This window comes from Sipha flava, unplaced genomic scaffold (assembly GCF_003268045.1).
Source record: "Sipha flava isolate LNK unplaced genomic scaffold, YSA_version1 43_pilon_pilon, whole genome shotgun sequence".
NCBI classification, from domain to species: domain Eukaryota; kingdom Metazoa; phylum Arthropoda; class Insecta; order Hemiptera; family Aphididae; genus Sipha; species Sipha flava.
This window is the reverse complement of record NW_020273171.1, coordinates 702360-724005: the sequence shown is the minus strand read 5'-3', so window position 1 is coordinate 724005 and position 21646 is coordinate 702360. Positions and strand designations below refer to the sequence as shown.

Genomic DNA, 21646 nt, shown 5'->3' with positions numbered 1-21646 from the left:
ATATCATAACAGTGATCTAATGATTTGAAATATTCGAAATACACTATTATCTATTACGTATAACAAATTATTTGTACCTTAATGGTATCCAGTTGTTCGTTGTTCAAAGAAAACGACATAATCAATGGGTAAAATGTAATAATTTAGTTAATTATTTATAATTGTCAAATTTTAATCGTATGGCACTTCCTACCAGAAGTTTGCAGCATACTGTTAGGGTTCTGAATTTTAACTTTTTAAACGTTACAAGAAATAGTGCTTATCTATTGTCAATAACCGTGATACCAAACATGCTTGCAATAAAAAGAATAAAACAATATTAGCAAATGGTAAATAATCGTTTTTTTGGTCGGGAATATAACTGGTTATGATTAAAATTAATCTAAATCAGTTTTTTAATCGTGAGTAAATTATTTAATAACACTGTGTAGTGTTTTCGTTATTTTTCCGTGAAAAATTAATTTTTATTTTTCATGGAGGATGAAATATTATATATTGGACGATAAGGTTTGTTTAATGTTTACACCTACCACATTTATCATAGTCCAGCTTCCATACAGTATATTTTCGAAGAGTTTAGTTGTATCTTTCGAACGTTTTAGTACGGTTTTTGTTGTAATACATCAATTGTTCGTTTTTGTTTGCTTGATATTTAGTAAATAATTAATTATATTCGCACCCGTTTACAAAGGTAACATTACAAACAATTATTTTGTTTTCGTTTACTTGATTATGTTTATAACATTTGCACTGCACTTAATACTAACATCTTACAACAGCGTTTCTTATCCTTTTTTCGTTCACGTACCTACCCCTTGACCTTTCGCGATTGTTTTCGTACTCCAACTAAGTTTGTCTATTCTCAAATAGGACTGATAAGAAATTATAAATATAGTTTTTATGGAAAATAAAATCAATAATTATTAAGTATTTATTTATTTTAATCAGTATGCGCCATGCAATGTATATAAGAAAATAATATACATTTTACAATTTAATCTTTATATGATCCTTAGGGTTATTTGTTAACACTTCATTTTTGAAATCTGGTTCCATAGATGATAAATAAACTCGTAAATCTGACTTGCACAAAATCTATTATGATACTTATTTTTTTTGAATGTGTACGATTATGAAACACAGCTTGTCATTAAATATTTCATAAATAATTTAAATACATACATTTTACTTTTTACACCATTATCTTTTTTTTTCTCCTAAATACCCTCTTGTATCTTATTGCGTACTCCTGGTTGAGATATGCTCTCTTATAGTATTATTATTTGTATAATATTAAATTATTTTCAGAACTTATGTTATTGAATATAACTAAAAATTACTCAGTATTATTGGGAATTATTAAATTTATTAAATTTTAATGAAGTATTTATTGTGATATGTATTTAAGAGTTAACATTTGTATTGTCAGTGTTCTGACTTATGAACAATTTAATATTGAAGTGTTACTATATGAAATATGTTTAGTATGGTAATATTTATATAAAAATTGATTTCAAATGTTTTTTATTAAATATTGATTAAAATGTTGTGAGACATTTTTTTTCAATGTATTTTATGTCAAGAAAAAATGAATTAATAATTATTAGTTCTAAGTTATATAGAAGTATTACCTGTTTGTGTTTATTACACTTTACTTAAATTGTATGTACTTGTTTTATTATGAAATTCAAATTTACATTAAGGGTAGTTAATTTATACTTAAAAAATCATGATTTTTATTTGATAATTATAATATTTAAATTTACTTCATTAATAATATAGTAAATGTAAATCAATTATCTATTAATCTTAAGGTTCATATAACTTAAACTTCATTACATCATTATTTATATAAAACGTATGTTAAGTACCTATGTCAAATTATTAAATGCATGATATTAAACATTTTAATTAGATCTAAAATTATTATTATTAATTTTTAATTATTAATATATAAAATTATAAATTAATAAACTTTACATATTATATTTTAAAACAACTATAATCTTATATTTCATTAATTTTAATTGGTAAGGAAACATGTGTTAGTAATTTGTTCATTTTATTTAGTGCAATGTTAAACTGTAAACAGATCATTAAAAAAAAAAAGAATATATTTCACATTTTTTAATTTTAAGTATATAGAAAACAATTATGTTTACAAAATTAATATCTATTAAATGGGTTCCATTTTTTTTTCCAATTTTCAGATATCGTACTTATTCGTTATTGGTCACCATGGATAAAGTTATGACTGAAAATTCTGCTATCACAGCAACAGTTGAATCTGAGGTGAATAATTCTGTTGAATTAGATACTGAAGAGGGTAATAAAGAGCCTGAAGTATTGGTTAACCAAGGAGATAAAAAACCTGTCTCAACAGTTAAATCTGAAGAACCAGTTGCCATCTCTGTCCCCAATGAAGAACCTCTGAAAGTTGGAGAGCCTGAAAAATTAGAATTGGCTGCTGAAAAATCTACTGAAGAAGTTGAGAAAGTCAATGAACCTTCACATGTAGAAGAGACTCCAATCGCAGTTAGTGAGCCTGTACAATCGGTTCAGCCAGATACTTTAGTTGAACAACCTCCACCAACATCAGATCAATTATTGTCAACAGCAGATAATTTAATGGAATCTACAGTTCCAACACAAGAAAGTTTAATTAAACCTACTCAAGATCAAATTGTACCAGTTGGTCAAGAAAGTTTAATGGAAGGTGGTCAACAGCAAGTTATTCCTGTTACTGAATCTGTCTCTAATAATGATATTGTAAAACTTGATGATGGTGTTGATTTAGATCAGCAATCTGTTCTAAGTATGAAAGATTCTGAATTAAAAGACTTGGTTATGAGAGAATTATCTGAGTTTTTAACTGATGAACCATCACAAAATGTTGGAACTTCCCTTCTTGAAATTAAATCAGAATACATAAAAAATGTTGGTGAAACTAAAATGGAAAACCTTGAAAATAATTTGAATGTTAAATTAGAATCAAAAGAAGTTAAAAAATCAGAAAATGATATCGCTGATGCATTGTCAACATTAGCAACTGCTGCACTAAATCAAGCACCTGGAGCTACCAATGGGACTACGGATAATGTATTGTCTAAACCTATATCACAAGCAGTACCAATTAAACAAGAAGGACCTGCGTGGTGTGATGTAGGGGTGATAAAAGGCACTACTTGTTTGGTAAAACAATTTTACTCAACTTCCATTACTGATGAACATGAAAACACTAGCTTAGATTTTTTACCAGATTATACAAATAAATTAAAAATTGATATCCAACCAGGCACAGCATATAAACTTCGTATAGCTGCTATAAATGCTTGTGGTCGAGGAGAATGGAGTGAAATATCTGCATTTAAAACCTGTTTACCAGGTTATCCAGGTGCTCCATCTGCCATAAAAATAACAAAAGCACCCGATGGTGCTAGTTTAACATGGGAAGCTCCACCCACTAGTTCTGGAAAAATCTTAGAATATTCAGTTTGTTTGGCCATTAAAAACCCCAAGGAAGCTCTACCACAAAGTTCAAAACCAACTTCCACAAATTTAAATTTTGTACGAGTATACTGTGGACCTCACAATGCTGCAGTGGTTAGTCATGAGTCCCTTGGCGCTGCATTGATTGATAGGACTAATAAACCTGCAATTATATTCCGAATCGCAGCGAAAAATGAGAAAGGATATGGACCAGCAACACAAGTTAGATGGTTACAAGATAGTAATGTACCTGGATCAAATAAGAATCCTTCAATGAAAAGAGAAAAGAGTGTTAATCTTTTAACTGGAGTTCCAAAAAGACCTAAATTATTATAATACCATTTATAGTTTCACATTATTTATTTAATTTAAATTTAAATATATAGTGACTTAATCATAGTCATTAAACAATTTACATTTGTGGGAATCATTTATTGTAATAAACATAATTGTATATTTAATTATATAATTATATAATATTTATTATAATTTACTCAATTTGGTCTAAAATGTATTCTATTGTTAAGGATTAATATAATACATAAACGTTAAATATATGTATTTATATGATATTATTGGGTTTTTTTTCAAATTATTAACTGATATTATACTAGGTATTCAATTATTTTACAAAAATTATTTTGTTTAATATGAGTTTAAGTTCAAAAGTAGGTTATAACTAATTTTTTTAATATTATTTTATAGTATGTTATATTTTTATATAGATGATACGGTATGTGTCAGCTGAACGTAATCAAGGACCAATTTTATCATCTTTGAAAACATTCATTGATCAACCTAGTGGTAATATATTGGAAATATCTTCAGGTACTGGTCAACATGTATCATATTTTGCATCAAATTTTCCCAGTTTCAAATTTCAACCCACCGAATTTGATCGAAGTCTTTTAAAAAACATAGATTTATTTACAAAAAGCATGAATTTATCAAATGTTTTACCAGCAAAATATTTAGATGCATCTACTGAACCTGATCAGTGGCTCGATGGTGAAGTGGTAAAAAATCAATATGATTATGTGTTAAACATAAACATGATTCACGTATCTGAGTGGAAATGCACTGAAGGTATTAAGATGTGAACTATTAAGTAACTTTATACAACAGTAACTAATTATCTTGATGTATTATGAACTAATTATGATAATAATTATAATAATATATTTTTAGGATTATTTAAAGGAAGCTGTTATGTCCTAAATTCAAAAGGTATACTTTTTACATATGGTGCATATGCAGATAATGGTATTATAACTCCACAAAGCAATATCGATTTTAACAATAGTCTGAAGTTGCGCAATCCATCTTGGGGGTTAAGAGATATTACTAAACAACTTATACCAATTGCATCCAAATATGGGTTTACATTAACAAAAAAAGTGGATATGCCTTCAAATAATCATTTTTTAGTGTGGTCTAAATCAGTTGAATTTAGTCATACATAAATTATAATCAGGGAAACTCCTAACTTCATGATTTATACATGGTTGTCTTTATGTATGTAATAAATGTATTTCTTTAATATTATGTGATTATTACTTACCTATTCATAATTTTATAATTTAGAATATAAAAAATAAAAAACTATGAATTTAGTATTATTTTTTTTATTATAAATTGATAGCTGATAAATGATATTGACTAAACTTATCAGTTAATATCAAAAATATTCACCTCCATTTTTAGAAACTTAAATTTTAATACAAAATATTAACTTCCTGATTCAGAATTAATAATTATAAGTGATTTTCCAATTTACAAACTTATATTAAATATATTAAATATTTTGTGTGTATTTTGTACGTATTTTGTATATGGTGATACCTAGGTTTTATTTTATTTGTAAAATACAGATTTTATTTTTACTCAGGACTTTTTTTTATAATCTGTGAAATTTTATTTTAATTTATTTTTTAGTTACATAGAAATAATTTCATACATTAGACTGAAAACTACAATTTTACACCAACAATATTTATTTGTTATAATTTAAAGTTGTTATTTATCTCCATTACCTACCTTTTTTGTTTCTGAAATAATAAAATATTATTGTTGAAATATCAATCATATACTAGTAAATTGAGAGTAACAATATTGAATCTTTGAACTTAGAAAATTATTCTATTCAAAGATTTTTGTCCCATGTATAAAATTTAAACTGTTCTACGTTTTATTTAAGTTTTCTTCGTTATCTTTAAGTTAATAACGCCGTTTTTTTTGTTATACTGCAACTACATATTCGTGTATGCATAAGTAATTGCTCAAAGGTCAACAGATTTTATTTTCGAATTATTAGATATTATAGACTATGGTGCTTAAAGATAATGTATAAGACTATACATTGATAATGTTGGACTAGTCGATTTGAAACAAGTGTTATAGGCGATTATTTCCTGATGTGCCAATCATATTAAGAAGAATCCAAGATTACGTAGGAAATGGTGAGAAAATATTGAGATCCTAGTATAGAAATTATTGCGTAATATAAATATTATACTTTCATTTCAGGAAATCTGTATTTGTATCGAGAAGTAATTTAATTTTTTGAACAAGTGTTTGTTAACATCTTAGAATATTTAGCATTAAAAAGGCCTATCTTTAAAATGTAATTGAACGAAATAAATATTACATTTTAACATGATTTAGTGGCGGCCCAAGAATTTGCATTGGTTAGGGTATAAAATTGGTATAAAAATAACATGTTACAAAATTTATCATTTTAAAAATCACTTCAATTTCAGGATTTCAGATTATGTATTATAATCATTGAGAAGTTCTCGCATTTTACTGGTAAGTAACTTCGAAACTTTAACGTAAATGCAACCACTATAATATTAAGTTTTATTATTAAAGTAATGTATTGGTAATTACTGCTAATAGGGTGTCATTTCGGTATGCACTCTACCGACAAATTTCTTATTCGGTATGCGCTATACAGACTAGTTTTTTATTTGATATGCACTCGTTTTTATTGTGGTTATTTTATTGTTGATACAAGTTTTGAATATCTTCCAACATGACAAGAAATGGACCTATATCATAGGCGGATATCAGAAGGGGCTTAGTGGAGCTTAGACCCCCCCAAATATTTTAATAGCCCTCCCAAAATCGAAACTGTTAGAAATTTTATTCGTTGTTTTTATAATTATCTGTTCCTTTTTTTTTGAAAATCGTAAAATAAGAAATAATAAAAAACTATTTACAATAGCATTAACAATACCAATTGCATAGTTTGGCTACTTGCGAAAGAAGTTTCAGTGCAATGAAAAAAATAAAAACTTGGTTAAGGACATTGTTGGTTTAAGATAGGTTTAGTAATCTTTCAATACTATATATCGAAAAATATAAAAAAATGATGATATTTTGAGTATCTTTGCTAATACAAATAGTTATTTGTCATTAAAATAAAATATTAATTATTTTTAAATATACGTTATTTAGTGTTTTTTTAATACAATTTAAACATATCTATATTTTTAATGGTAATAAGTTTTACTTGTGTATGGGAAGGGGGTGTGGGAGTGAATCCCCTGCGGGTTATTTTAAATTGAATTACTATACCCCCCCCCCAAAAAAAAAAAAAAAAAAAAAAAAAATAAAACCAAATATCCGTCTATGACCTATATAAAAAAAAAAAAAAAAAAAAATGAACTTTTTCAAATATATTTTTAATATTTTTGATGAAAATATGTTTTGATTGCATGTTTTATTTTTATTTTGGACTCAATATAAATATAATTATTGTTACTATATATGTACACTTATTTAGATGATTATAATTATTAATTTAATAAAATGATAAAAGAATAATAAATGCCTTATTATACTTAAATTTAATAGTCTTATAAAAAAATATAGAATCACTGAAATAATTTGGGAGTAAAATAAACATAGGTAATATAACAGTAACAGGATTTTCATATAAATTGAATATTCGTTACTGATAACCACTAATTACAGTAAAATAAAGTAGAATTGAATCATAAACTATAGACTGAATCGTTGAATTTTCTTTGACTTTCGGTTCTATAAAATAATTGCTGTTACCAACGAACCGATTCATTCTTTATCATTGAATCGATTCATTCTTCAACACTGAATCAACTCAACCGATTCATTTATTTGAATCGATTCAGAGAATCGAATCATTCATTAATTATCCATCCCAAATATTCAGTCGTTGTCCAATATAGAACGGGCAAAACCTGTAGAGTGTATACTGAAATTGCACCACTAATAGTTATCCAATATTCTAGGGACTATTTGTCCAGGTGAAAAGAAATCTAGGAATGCATTTGATTGCATACCACATGGTATTTTTTTACTTAATTTTAAAACTTTGAATTTTTCGAAAAGTATCTTAAATATTTTATACTCATTCGCAAACCTAATTATTCACATAAAATGCTGTTATTCCAAATATTTTTATTCACCCCCCGTTGATGGTTGAAACCCGGAGTAGGTTGTTGCTTACTTGTGTTATTAATTATCAGGAAATACAAAACTCGATGTGGCATAAAACAAAAACATAATGATTTACGTACTTCGAATATGGATTATTTGTTTAGTCTGTGCGCGGATGTACATATTCAAAAATGTACCACTTGGAATACCGCAGTGTCCACTAACCCTCATACCTACCTCCCTACTAACCTACATCTGTTCTAGTTTCGAGGAACCAATGTGAACGCTCCGTGCTTCTGATTTACCGCCGAGGAGACGCTGCAGCAGTCGAAGTCGTTTGAAGTCACACGCGATTTATACATATTAAACTGAGATAGTTAAGTATGAAATTTAGGTCGGTATAGCCAGAATTGATTGGTTAAGAATGGAGTTGATGTTTCGATTTTGAATTTACAGTTTAATTCCTTGTATATTCGTATGTATGTTTCTATAATTGTTGCTGGTTCATTGAAATTTCTTACTTGAGTAGCTGAAATGTTGTTTGGTGAGGGAGATTGAGTTTATTTGTGACGTATTTTAATATATTTTTGTTTTTTTCTAATTTGAAGTGGAGGTTCTTCTAAAATGCATAGAATGCAATCTATAGGGCTGGTACGAAAAACACCTACACCTAATTGAATCGCTTGGTTGTGAATGAGGTTGAGGATTTGTTTGGTGTTTGATTTGGCTGAATTATAGATTATAGATCCATAATCTATTTTTAATAGTATTAGTGCTTTGTAAATTAATAGTAAATTGTTTTTTCAGCTTCCCATTTATGACGGGAAAGAGTTTTGATGAGTTTTATTTTTTTATTGCAGTTTGTCTTTAGTTTTTTAGATGAAGTATCCACGAAAATTTACTGTCGAACGTTAGGGCATTATTTATGTAAATGTGGGATAGTACATTATTAATTTGGAATTTTTTGTTTCTGGGACCCAACTCGAGTTTGTCCGCCGTATGCTATCAAGTATTCAGCGTGCATATGTGACGATCACGTGTAATGTGTGTGGGCAGAGAGGCGCATGCCATTGTTACCTATGCACGCACACACACCTACCCGCGCATACACACACTGCACGCACAGTGTAAGTTAATGCATAATATTGTTATTCAAACGAATTTTTAAGGTGCACGTCGATTATTGACAACGGCCTATTTGTTTTCGTTCAACTTTCACACGTTGCCGTAACTAGATGGTAATTTTTAATCGTCTTGACTGCCCGTCCTAAGACAAGCGCCAACGTAAATGTCTCTGCGAAGCAATGATCACGATTCAAGGTTTCTCACCGGTTACCGGCCGTACAAAACACAACACCATGAATTTGGATCCGTATAGTGTCGAATCGATCGATTAAACTGTTCATCCGTGTAGAATTATTTTCGACGCTTGTTCGCAATATACCAAATAAATAAACGAGATTTTAACTAATTGTATTGAAAAAAAAAAATTAATTAAAAGGAAGGTCAGTGTGAAATATATTAATTGTAATGACTTGTGTAACTGAAATCGATAACATGTTGTCTACAACAATTTAAGCACATAATGATCAATAACGGGCGTGTATATGGTTTGGATGAATTAAAATCGTTTATTTATTTAATTTGAAAGTAGAGTTGTTTTCTCAACTCTGATTCGCTGTAAGAGTTAATGTATCGAGAATGATGCAGTTGAAAACCCAGTACAGAGATTAGTACACAATGGATTAATGTACTCAAAGCTCGCCATAAGAGACCGGGACTTATTGCAATGTGCACAATAAGTGAACGGTTCGAATCTCGGCGAGTGTGAAATAACCTTATTACCGTTTTTTTTTTATTTTCTGGACAATAATCATTGCGAAGTCTATGCGCAGAAAATGAGAAGTTCCGTTATCTTTATGTACTAACATTATTAACTACTCTTAGTAATCACATGTTGATATCGCATACTATAACTTCGTTCAACCTGGTGTTAAGCGTCCATAATATATCTATGAGAAGTCAACAGGCACTTATTCGTAATTTCTCAACCATCAGTGTGACAACTATGCGACTACCATGCTATAGGATTTTGTACACTAGGTATAGCACATGTAATTTAACCTGCACGTTGTTCCGACGGTAGAATAATCATCTACGAAACTCTGACATCGAAAAACGTGATCATCACGCCAAGTGTCTAAAATTGGCCCATTGTCTTTTGCTTTTAAGGTTTTGATACTAAAATCGACATTTTGCGGGGCAATGGCGCAACAAGAGTTCAAATATTGGGAGTTGATACAACTGTGTAACGTTCACATAGCGGTAGGGCGTGGGTCCGATATAATGCGAACACAGTTTGAAAACTTATTTGGTCACATTGAACACACTTTGCACATAGAAAATTGTTATGGTGTACCAAATTCAGGTAGCTCATCCAAGTATCCATCGAAACCGGTACCGAACGACGGTAGGTGGAACAGCATTTGAAACAGATAATTAATGGAACGCGTTCAGGAAAATCAGTGGAATACCCTTTAACATTACAAGAGTGTTTAGGCTTCGGTAGTTTAAATTTTTAATAATTATAAACGTGCATATGATATGTGAATATTCCGTGATCAAACGAATTGTATAATGATTACGATGATTATAATAAATGGTTTTTTGTCCACGGTGGACGATATCAAATGATACGATACGTATATTGTGCGCGGTGAAAGATATATCAACAAGGTTTATCCTTTATAAATAATACAAATGGCCGTTGGTAGAGTAAATAATATACCAACGCTCGTAGGTGATAAATAATATAAATCACTGGTCGGCAATAAAACGATATTGAATATTACATAAATGCCCTTTTGTGCCGAATAATATTGTATTCGGACATGATCAGTGCGAGCATAAAAATAAAGACTTCGCTTCATTTTCCAAGGATACTGAAGCACAACCACGATTTCGTGTGCCCCTGGCCCAGTCAGGTTAGTATCGTTACTATACTAGTACTGGCCGATATACGGAGTTTTCTCAACAATCGTTAGGCAACTATTATAAAACACATTGCTGCTCCTTTTAATTTGCGGCCTGGGGATATAGCCCTCCCTTGCCCCTCCCATGATCCAGTCCTGTACGTTAGTACAACTATCATTTCCTTTTCGTCGAAAATTCTGGAACACGCAAGAACTCACAAAATATTGTTTTCATATGTTTCTAAAACGTTGTGCGCGAAATTGATATGAATACGTTTTTATTATTTTACATTCGAGATATATACTTAAACTAAATTGTCTTAATTTGAAATCGTTCGTACTTTACAGATATAATAATCGGAGCATCCGAATTGGGTTCCGAGTACTAGGGGCTAATCGCAGGTAGTGTACTAGTTGGGTCCCGGATTTTTATAGGTACTACTAGAGCCGTGTCAAACATTTTAGTATCCTGGGGCAAAATTTTTCCTACGGGGCCACTGGGCACAGGTAGCATATTAAGTGCAGATAAGGGCGCCCTCTCACTTTTAAAAAACCACAGCGCCCGGGGACAATTTCCCCATTTGAACCCCCCTTAACACGGCCCTGGATACTACACTAGTTGGGTCCTGAATTATTTTAGATACTCGTATTACACTAGTTCCTGAATATTTTTTGGTAAGTACTACATTATACTAATATTTTCCTTCTCATTTTAACAAACTTAGGACTGTCTATGTTCTATTTAGGCCACAGGTATGATGAAAAATGTTTTTATAGTTTTTTTTAAATAGTTTCTTTTCCATTAAAATATAAATTATTAGAATTGTGTTGGTAAAAATATTAAAATTATATTAATATTATTGTATAATATTTTTATAACACTATACTAGCTTTCCAATACTATTATATAAAAATATTATATAAATTATAGAATTTTAAAAAAAATGTGGTCCCGTAGTCTAAATAGATCATAAACATTCCTAAGTTTGTTAAAATAGGAAGGAAAATGTTAGTATAATGTAGTACTTAACAAAAAATATTCACGAACTAGTGTATACCTAAAATAATTCAGGACCCAATTCTGATGCAGCCATAATAATATTCCAGGCTAAGTATTTATTTATTTATTTTTATGTATAAAATATTAATTAATTTATTTATTAATTTACGAGTATTAACCATGTAATAATTTTTAATTTTTATTAAATTTTTATTATTTTATTATAAACTATATGTTATCTCATTACAGGTAATTATCCTTGAAAATTCAACACATTGCTTGCACATTGAAGATCGAATAAGTGTTCTGGTTTATAACGAAGAGACAAATGATTATTTTACTTATCTTGTTTTGCGGAATAGGTTCATGGTTCATGAACTGGTGTGTGTTTAAATTTTGTACTTATACGTAAACATAACGACAACATTGTAGGCGTTTATAATATCATTGGAACACGAATTAAAATCGATCTGCCCTATAAGGAATTGTAGTATATTATTATTATGCCGACATAAAATTCAAAACGGAATCGGTACAAATCGTATGTACAATGCCTAATATTTCCTCATTACCGCGGATGGTAGTGTATTATTTATCGCAGTAAATTTTTTTAAAAAATATCGCAGTTTTTAGTATTATAAAAAGTATCTAAAATCTAGAACCTATGCAAAAAAAAAAAAATATATAATTTTACATCTCTACTTTTTAGAAGAAATGGCGGAGGTTTTACAGCCGTAGCCCAGATAAAATCACGTGTTCCTATACTCAGAACGAGGCCGGATGCCGTTTTTCGACTTGATTGCAGTCTTTTGCCCACTTGGGATTCTTAAAGTCGTCCGGTTTTTATTTTATTTTTATAGACATATAGACATATATATTCACTACTTGATGGAGGTCGCAATACGTACGTCGTACGTTTAGTACGCAGATTCGATATACGAATCCTAGAAAAAGTACACGCGAGGCCGACTAGTAATATTATGCCTACACTGCTATATTTGTAACAGTACTATGTCTATTCGTGATATATGTTCCGTTAGCGTCCTTACGTTTGAGGTAGTCTGTAATACAGGGGTGGTGAAAAAAAAATGTAATTCATACTAACATGTTAATATATTATTGTTAAGCCAATGATAGTTAGGTGTTTAAATTGGCGAGATAATTATACACACACAAACGTAATAAGTAAAACAAAAATATTACACTATGATTTATAATATGTATAATTTGAAAATGATTAAAAAATATTATTGTGTAACGTATGAATACATTTAATACAGTTCAATTAAGATTAGTGTATTACAGTTTAAATGATCTGATTGCCAGTTCATCATAAAAATGTGTTATTATAATTAATATTGATATATCTTGCGGTCATTAGCATATTGAACGATTTGACTAATTTACAATAACACACACATCGGAGGGGATCTTTTCCAATAAGGAGATATGTTGACCATATTGTAGTCTTAATCACTTAGTAATCAAAAAATTAAGTATTGGAGTTTGTGTATCAAAACTCACAATCCATACCAAATGTATTATGTGTAAATCTCTTGCGATCGATATGCGATTCAAAATTGAGGTTATGCTAAGCTGTTCTAAACTCATACTATACATTCCAGTCAATTACTCTCCGTATAATTACCTCCGGACTTTGGTTTGTATCCAGCTCCTCATTACATTCTGACTTAAAAATCAAATCTGTTGACTAATTAGCCACCAAACATTACAAATATTTTATTTCCAAACTACAATCCCATATCAACCCATGAGTATCAAAAATCTTATCCAATACTCCTCAATTCACTAATCCCACCCATCGACTCAAGGGAAAATATTTCAGAGATTTACTAACCTAAAATAATATATCATGTTGTGTTCCAATACTGGTATGGCCTCCTTTCTCATATTATTCACAGTTAAAATGTACATCAACTATTATGTTTTTTTTATTGTGTTATTTTAATACAGATTGTAAATATTATTTTTTCAAATATTAAAAAACAAATATATATATATATATATATAAAAGAAGTTCTTGTCTGTAGTATAATACTTGAAAATAATAAGACCAGTTTAGATTTAAAAAATTATCATCAGGTATAAAAATGCACTTTTACACAATAGTTTTTATTTTTAAATTTTATTTACACTGGTATTATAAGAAATATTAAATAATGTTTTATAAATTATATTAAAATATTTAATAATTCTTAGTTATTGGTTAATAATATATCATGATGATTTTATTATTAAATAAAAATTAAAAACAATTTTTTTCCCAATGTGATATTTATCATATTAGCTATGATTGATTATAAGTTGTAACTCATGATAAAAAAAAATAAGCAATAAAAACTATCCCTTGTTCAAATTTATTTCGTCTAGAAGTGGGGTGCATTAGAATGCTGTGCATAAAACAAACAGGTTTCGCCGGGCGGTCAATCGACCTTGTCATTAAGATTTCAGGGGACCTCTATCAGGACACTTTTACAGTAGTAGTAATCGAAGCTTTGAAGAGACGATTTCCTTCCTTGGGCATTACAAAGTAAGTTACAAATAATCATTTACTACATTTCTATATATATATAGATTGTTTTTTTATATCAATATTTTATTTGTAGACAATTATTCTATACTTAAACAAGCTATCGTCATCTTAAGGTTTAAACATATTATCTTATTTTTTTAATAACCATCGAGATTACTCGTAGTTTAATCTAATACAGTTTTATGATTTTTTTATTTTGTTTAGAAAATTAACATTGAAAAATCTTAATTGCATTAAATCAAAAGAACAATCAATGGCTTTTTATGTTAATATACAAATCATAAAAGTTATCGATTATTTTGGAATAATCTTATGTGTTTTCTTAATTTGACCTGTAGTGAGTGTCTAAGCTACATCCGTGGCTTGAGTTTTTATTTCAATTTTATTTATCGACTTATATTGTTTAAGTTCACCAACTGATGCGATATAGTTTTATGCAAAGTTTTTACTTGTCGTTCACTGTATCGTAAAAAAATCGTTTTCCTAACCATCAGGGTTTTAGGTAAATTATTTTGGCTAGAGGTTGTATGCGATAAAAATGTAAATGGTATAAATAATTAACAGCGAATAAATACTGTATAAATAGTCTTCTTAAAACATACGATTGAATTTAGAGCACAAAATAAACGTGATTTTCTACATAAATATTAATTTTGTATAAATGGTACAACATTTATGCTACCATAAAAATGTTTTTGATTTTAAAAGCTCGAACGATCCGAGTTTTACAAAATTATAAATCGTTTGTTTTCAAAAGTTTGTAAATAACCAAATGAATATGCGAAATTCATGAACCACATAGTAATGTTTGATTAGGATCGAGACGTATAGGGGAAATCCGTCTTGGTGAAAAAATTGTAGTACGTGACGCGATGATCAATTACGAATCGTCTAACACGATTTCATTTTTGTCGAAGAACCGCGCGGAGTGAATACAAATCTTGCGAATTAATGTCTGAATACTAATCGGGAACCGCTGTACTTTGGTGTCGTTATCGAACACTTTTGATTTCGTTTACGGACGAACCGTGATACTGTGGACGCCGTTCATAAGACACACGAATATATTAAGTTTAGTCAAAAAGACTCAAAATCGTCCGGAACAGTCTGAACGTATCATAAAGAGAATAAAACTTAAAAGTCTTAAGACTGACGGCTTCGGTAATAATATTCAAATTTTGTTCAAAGATCATTTCAGTTTATCAAATATATATGATTGGTAGAAAATGTATAACATTTTGGTAAAATTTGGAATTGAATTAGTCTTAAAAAGAGGTGGCGTATTGAATATAAACGCTCTAGAAGTGTGGTGAAACATGTGTACAACATAACTGGGGCACTAATTTTGATGTGCAAACGAGTACGAGTAATGTGTTGCCGGAATGATTGAAAAAGTAACAAATAACACGTAAAATAATTAAAATAAAGTTAATAATTACTTAATTACGATTTCCCCCCCCTCCCATTTCGCTTACAATTGGTTTCATTCGGTTATAAGATTCACTACATGATGATGCTAAAGTTATTTTTAGCCAATGCCTATTGAGCATATTACATCCGATTCGAATAGCGATTGTTGTATTATAATACAATTACGATTGTTTTTCACTGCGGTAAGACTTTGGATTTTTAAAGATCTCGCGGGAAATTCGTCCGAACGAACCGAACTTTCGAGAAATTCGATTCGCTTTGTCGGAATAAAAACATGTGATTACACATCATACGCGTACATCGCGCACGAAGACATAATCATTTCTAACAGGAACATCATATAGTGTCCCGCCTACCTTGTGCGTTGATATATATAGAAATGATATACGGCCACTTTTGCATTCGCACGCGTACGTGTGATTGATATGAGAACTTGAAAACGAACAATAACAATTAATGTCGGTACGAATAGATATTATATTGAAATTCCAAGGGGATTCGCGCTTTAGTATTATTATACGTGCGTTTATGTAAGTTGAACTAGTTTTTTTTTTTATTACACAAGGTCGTCGTCGTCGCAGTCTTTTCTTTTTAATTCTAAACAAACGCTATATGGATGTAAACACCTAAAGTGCTTTTTCATCGGTACAAGGTTGCATACGTGCACATAATATTATACGACGCATCGGATGTAATAGAGATGTGTAACGACTGCAATAACATTTCGACAGGACGATAATCGTAATGACATAACTATCATAGCCATTCATGGTATGCGGAGGATAACAGTGATGTGTTTACGTGAGCCGCGGTGGATTTCAGTTGCGTGGAATAACATTTAGGATTCATAGGACTTATCAATTATTATTGTTATAACAATCGAAAACACGCCAGTCGTAATGTTGACCTGATAATAATTGTTTGTGGTACTGGTCCATGCGAATTCTCTGATATCGCATCTTTGGTACAAGAGAACCACAAATCAAAAAATCAAAATATGGCAATATTATTTTACTTTTGCTGCAGAATTCAATAAATTCAATAATGACACTAATGTAATACGGATGCGGTGGTTGTACTAAAATTTCTGTTGGTATAGTGTTTTGTAGAGAAAAATAATAGCCATCGACCTGCAGTCATAATTCAAAACACTGACATTTTGAGTTGTGGTACTTTTGCACCAAGGGTACGATGTATATATATATATATATAAGTACATACTTTGTTATAATATCTGTTGATTTATTATCGGATTACCATGCTTTTTGGTTCAGTATTCAACCAAAATTTAAAAGTACTGAATTAACTGTAAATAATTTTATTTCAAACCCACGGACCGTATCAGTGATTTTGCACATTCGCCCGGTGCACGGTTTTAATAAAACACTTAATAAATTGGTCCTTGTAAACTATTTCACCGGTGTACGTATGGAATTACTGAGGTAACTATTTAAGACTTGTAAAAAAACGACTGAACGATGATTGAAAAGTACATTCACGTATATTTCACTCAGTGATATAAAACTTTTGATCTAGCTGTTACTAATACCGGTATACATCAGGTGTTAAATTATGTATGTTTTTACATTATTCGCACGTTAAAAACGTTGGGCTGAGCGGAAGAAAATCAATTTTATTATTTTAATTTAGTTTCAAGATGGAGGTGTCTCGAAATTTCCACATGAACTCTAAGAATTCAGTAACCGGGTTTCAAATGTCCAGAACCGAATTGACTGGCTATGTGGTGATCTCGTTTCTCGTGGTGTTATGGTGCCATTATAAATGGACCCGAAGGCGTTTTGAGAATTTGGCAGCCAAAATGACGGGACCGCCGGCCTATCCGATCATAGGTTCAGGGCTCGAGTTCGTCGGCACACCCCAACGTAAACGCACATTTATTTAAAGTTATTTTATTTATTTGCTTCAGCATAATTCAAAACGTAACAAATTAATTATAATTATAATGCGGCGAACGCGTAACGCAATGACATTATTTAGTGTAATGCAGATGATTTATTTATTTTCCCAGAGGTCATAGAGAGAATAATCGAACTTTTCGAGATTTATGGTACCGAGCCTTTTAGAGTATGGTTAGGCACATCTCTGGGCGTTACCATCAGTAAACCCGAGGATGTACAGGTAAGGTATTTTTGAACAAGTACAGACGATAATATTATTATGTATACAAAACTACGGTTTCAAATCAGTCGTTCAAAAAATATGAAGTATATTATATTTCAATCATTTCTTATCGTTTAATTGGTTTTTAAAACTAAATACGTTTTGCATTCTGCATTGGCGTAATTTTTTTCTGTGTTTTTAAGTAAATTTCAGTTAATTATTGAATTTAGCACTAAAATATGTTGTATTGCATGAACGATTTTGTTTTTTGTGGTACTCATATTTCATATTTTTATTTTTAATTTAATTTTTTTATATCATATTCATATTTTATCTGTATAGACATTTCAAATCAGTGTTGTATGATAATTAATATGAATAATGTGCGTGGTCGTTATGATATAGGTATGAAACAATTCAAACGATTGTTGATCATTAATAACAAACGCACGTCAATTGTCAGTTAGTGCGCTAATGTAAATTAGTGTACCTACTAAAACGAACAAATATCTTAAGTGATTTTTATGAACTTGATTTTATCATTTACTTCTTTATTGTCTCTGTTCATAAATGTAACCAGAAGTCGTTGAGTCATTGCTATAACCTGATTTATTTTGCAGATTATATTGAATAGTTCCAAGGCTTTGGCAAAAGATTCATTTTACAAATTTTTCAAGAATACAGTAGGTGAAGGCCTTTTTTCAGCCCCAGGTTAGTGTGTACATTTCATTCCTGATCATTTGCCCAATATAATATTCTGTAAAGTCTTGAGTTTTCCATGTTTTATGCGATCGTATAAAATTTGAATAACAGAAAAAAAAAATATCATCCTCAAATTGGAATTATTGGAATTATTTGTTTGTTACACTTGTTTTGACAAATTTTTTGGTTTAGATTTTAATTTTGCAAATGTATTCTATGTATGGGTAATTTTTACTCGAGAACATACTACTCAATAAATTTAATAAACCTTTATAAACTTAAAAAAAGTTAAACATTTTTTCTACTAAAAAAATTTGGTTTTGTGATGATATTATTATTTGTAGTTGACATATTAATATTTATTAATTTATGCAACAAAATAAAATAACTTGAAACTTTAAGTAGTATTATTAATTAAACGCAATAAAATTTTTTTTTTTTTTAACATCTTATCTTTTATTTTATTTCTACATTTTATTTTTTAATTATATTATTGTTTTAACCGTAAAAATATGATAATTGTAAAGAAACTTTTTTCAATGAGCTAGAATCCTTAGTTTTGTCTTAATAAACTGTTAGTTTTACACTTTTTTATAATGAATGCAAATTGATTAATCATTGAATCAACTCAACCTAAGTAAACGATATTATCTACATTTTCAATAACATATACTTCGTTAATGATTTCAGTTCATAAATGGCGTAGACATCGTCGTCTTATAACTCCAGTTTTTAATGCAAATCTCTTGGATCAGTTTTTCCCCGTTTTTAACGAAAAAAACCAGATTTTGACTAGAAATTTTAAGAAGGAACTCGGTAAGACCGAACCGTTTGACTTAAGTGACTACATAGCTAATGCTACCCTTGATATCATATGTCGTAAGTGTAATGATTCCATATTTATATATTTATATTTATATTTTTTTTTTTGTAAATTGTGTACTTAAACTAATATGATCCAATAAAATGTATTCGTTTAGAAACCGCAATGGGTTACAACCTCGACACACAATCGAATAGTGAGTCCGAGTTCGCCGATGCATTAACAAAGTAATTTATCAAAACTTATTAAATAAATATATACATACGGGTACAAATATACAATCATACCTTTACACAAACATTTTCTTGTAGGGCATCAGAATTAGATGCCATGAGAATTTACAAACCATGGCTGTATCCTGATATAATATTTTCGTTATATACAAGGATCACAGGAAAACATAAAGTGTACAAAGCATTACACAAACTTCCAAACCAAGTAAATAGAATTGGAAATCGTCATATGAAGATTTTTAAAAAAATATTAAAGCCAATTTAAAATGTTTAGGTAATCAAAGAAATGAAAATAAAATACGCTCAGAAGAAGTTGGAAAACAAATGTAGTAACATAGACGTCACCGATAGCGAAAGTGAGTCATTCGTGACAATTTGTACTAATTTCACGTCTTTACGTTGTTATTTATATTGTGTTTTATTTAATTTATTTTTTTAATATCACGCGTAAGAGAAACGCTTAAAAGTATTTTTGGATACTTTATTGGACCTGAACGATGCTGGTGCGAACTTCACCAATGACGAGATTAGGGATGAAGTTGTGACCATGATGATTGGTGTAAGTATATATTTAAAAAATTCCGAAGTCCAAAAGTTGATTGAAAAATATTGTAAAATTAATTTTCAGGGCAGTGAGACCAGTGGTATCACAGTTTGTTTTTGTCTTTTAATGTTAGCTATTCATCAAGATATTCAAGTAAGTTTGGAAAAAGAAATACTATATTATTATCTATTGAATATTATATTAGGAAAATGCTTCGAGTTTTATTTATTTGAGATATTTCCTGGACAATTAGTTGTAAGGAATGTTTTAATTTAAATCAGTTTCAATGATTTTTTACGAAGTCGGATATCCAATCCTATAGCCGACCGTAAAACATTGAATGATTAATGTACTAACAATATGTATTTTACCTGTACAGGATAAGGTGTACGATGAAATCTATCACGTGTTGGGTGATACCGACCAATTAATTACCATCGAAGACACGACTAAACTTGTTTATTTAGAACAATGCATTAGAGAAACACTTCGTCTGTACCCTATAGGACCGTTGTTGCTCAGACAACTCCAGGATGACGTTAAGATATGTGAGTAATCGTTGTGTTATCAGCATTTCCTCCAATACGAGAAGAAGCAAAATATTATAATATGTTACATATGGTGAATATTATTTACGTATATTGTTCCGTATTTAAGTTTCTGGTAATCACTTGCTGCCGAAAGGAACCACTTGCATAATATCTCCGATATGCACACATCATATCTCGGAACTGTACCCGGATCCTTGGAAGTTTAATCCGGATAATTTCGATCCTCAGAACGTGGAAAAACGTCACAAATACAGTTTTATCGCTTTTAGTGGTGGCCCGAGAGGGTGCATAGGTATGCGAAATAGTAGAAATAACGTGTAATCATTAATTATTATTATTAATATTCGATTTCTTTAAAAACACGTAACCGTATCGCGATTGCAGGATCCAAGTATGCCATGTTGTCGATGAAAGTGATGATATCTACGTTTCTGCGGAACTACAGTATCCACACGGACGTAAAATTAAGTGACATTAAATTAAAATTAGATTTACTGATGAGAAGTGCTAACGGTTATCCCGCAACTATCCGCACAAGAGACAGAAGACCGACGTACAAACGAAATTAGTAGTAGATTGTATTTAAACTTATAATAATATAATATGACCATTTGTGATATTTATATAAGATATTATTATACATTAAAAAATGTTAATAAATGCAAATATTATTGACGTTGCTAGTTCGTGTTAATTATTAACAGGTCTTATTGTAAGAAAAGTATTTAGTAACTAGCCATTTTATTTTTATTGTCTCCACGCCAGTGGTTTCCTATTTGTGGTCCGCAGTGGTGTAGTACTGTA

The 21646-nt window shown here is 29.9% G+C and overlaps 4 protein-coding genes and 1 long non-coding RNA gene across 6 annotated transcripts in view; 4 read left to right on the top strand and 1 right to left on the bottom strand.

The window, feature by feature from the left end:
• Positions 1–358, bottom strand: part of LOC112689341 (putative uncharacterized protein DDB_G0286901) — an 81423-nt gene extending 81065 nt beyond the window's left edge. For both annotated transcript variants that reach the window (XM_025563003.1, XM_025563004.1), the window contains exon 1: positions 78–358. In XM_025563003.1, coding sequence (XP_025418788.1) covers positions 78–119 — 42 coding nt within the window. In that variant the 5' untranslated portion in view covers positions 120–358. The remainder of the gene's footprint in view (positions 1–77) is intronic.
• A 178-nt stretch (positions 359–536) lies between these two features.
• Positions 537–3878, top strand: LOC112689315 (host cell factor 1-like). Its single transcript, XM_025562961.1, has 2 exons — positions 537–691; positions 2211–3878. The coding sequence occupies exon 2, from the start codon at positions 2239–2241 to the stop codon at positions 3823–3825; it is 1587 nt and encodes a 528-aa protein (XP_025418746.1). The 5' UTR covers positions 537–691; positions 2211–2238; the 3' UTR covers positions 3826–3878.
• A 334-nt stretch (positions 3879–4212) lies between these two features.
• Positions 4213–5031, top strand: LOC112689317 (UPF0585 protein CG18661). The gene is made up of 3 exons (XM_025562963.1): positions 4213–4293; positions 4361–4575; positions 4678–5031. The coding sequence occupies exons 2-3, from the start codon at positions 4428–4430 to the stop codon at positions 4950–4952; spliced, it is 423 nt and encodes a 140-aa protein (XP_025418748.1). The 5' UTR covers positions 4213–4293; positions 4361–4427; the 3' UTR covers positions 4953–5031.
• A 680-nt stretch (positions 5032–5711) lies between these two features.
• On the top strand, positions 5712–9365 carry LOC112689318. The gene is made up of 4 exons (XR_003149117.1): positions 5712–5948; positions 6016–6176; positions 6249–6297; positions 8176–9365. It is a non-coding gene; the product is annotated as an uncharacterized LOC112689318 (long non-coding RNA).
• A 4984-nt stretch (positions 9366–14349) lies between these two features.
• Positions 14350–21646, top strand: LOC112689314 (cytochrome P450 4C1-like). The gene is made up of 13 exons (XM_025562960.1): positions 14350–14434; positions 17519–17751; positions 17898–18007; positions 18610–18700; positions 19382–19570; positions 19672–19741; positions 19826–19952; positions 20022–20103; positions 20200–20306; positions 20376–20444; positions 20671–20839; positions 20949–21134; positions 21227–21646. The coding sequence occupies exons 2-13, from the start codon at positions 17526–17528 to the stop codon at positions 21409–21411; spliced, it is 1611 nt and encodes a 536-aa protein (XP_025418745.1). The 5' UTR covers positions 14350–14434; positions 17519–17525; the 3' UTR covers positions 21412–21646.

What these genes read in the sequence shown, in the direction of transcription:
- LOC112689315 (XM_025562961.1), top strand. Translation starts at nt 2,239, where the DNA reads ATGGATAAAGTTATGACTGAAAATTCTGCTATCACAGCAACAGTTGAA.
- LOC112689317 (XM_025562963.1), top strand. Translation starts at nt 4,428, where the DNA reads ATGAATTTATCAAATGTTTTACCAGCAAAATATTTAGATGCATCTACT. An exon ending in TGAGTGGAAATGCACTGAAG is followed by an intron (nt 4,576 to 4,677) that starts GTATTAAGATGT and finishes ATATATTTTTAG; the next exon opens with GATTATTTAAAGGAAGCTGT.
- LOC112689314 (XM_025562960.1), top strand. Translation starts at nt 17,526, where the DNA reads ATGGAGGTGTCTCGAAATTTCCACATGAACTCTAAGAATTCAGTAACC. An exon ending in AGACGTCACCGATAGCGAAA is followed by an intron (nt 20,104 to 20,199) that starts GTGAGTCATTCG and finishes ATCACGCGTAAG; the next exon opens with AGAAACGCTTAAAAGTATTT. An exon ending in TTGTGACCATGATGATTGGT is followed by an intron (nt 20,307 to 20,375) that starts GTAAGTATATAT and finishes ATTAATTTTCAG; the next exon opens with GGCAGTGAGACCAGTGGTAT.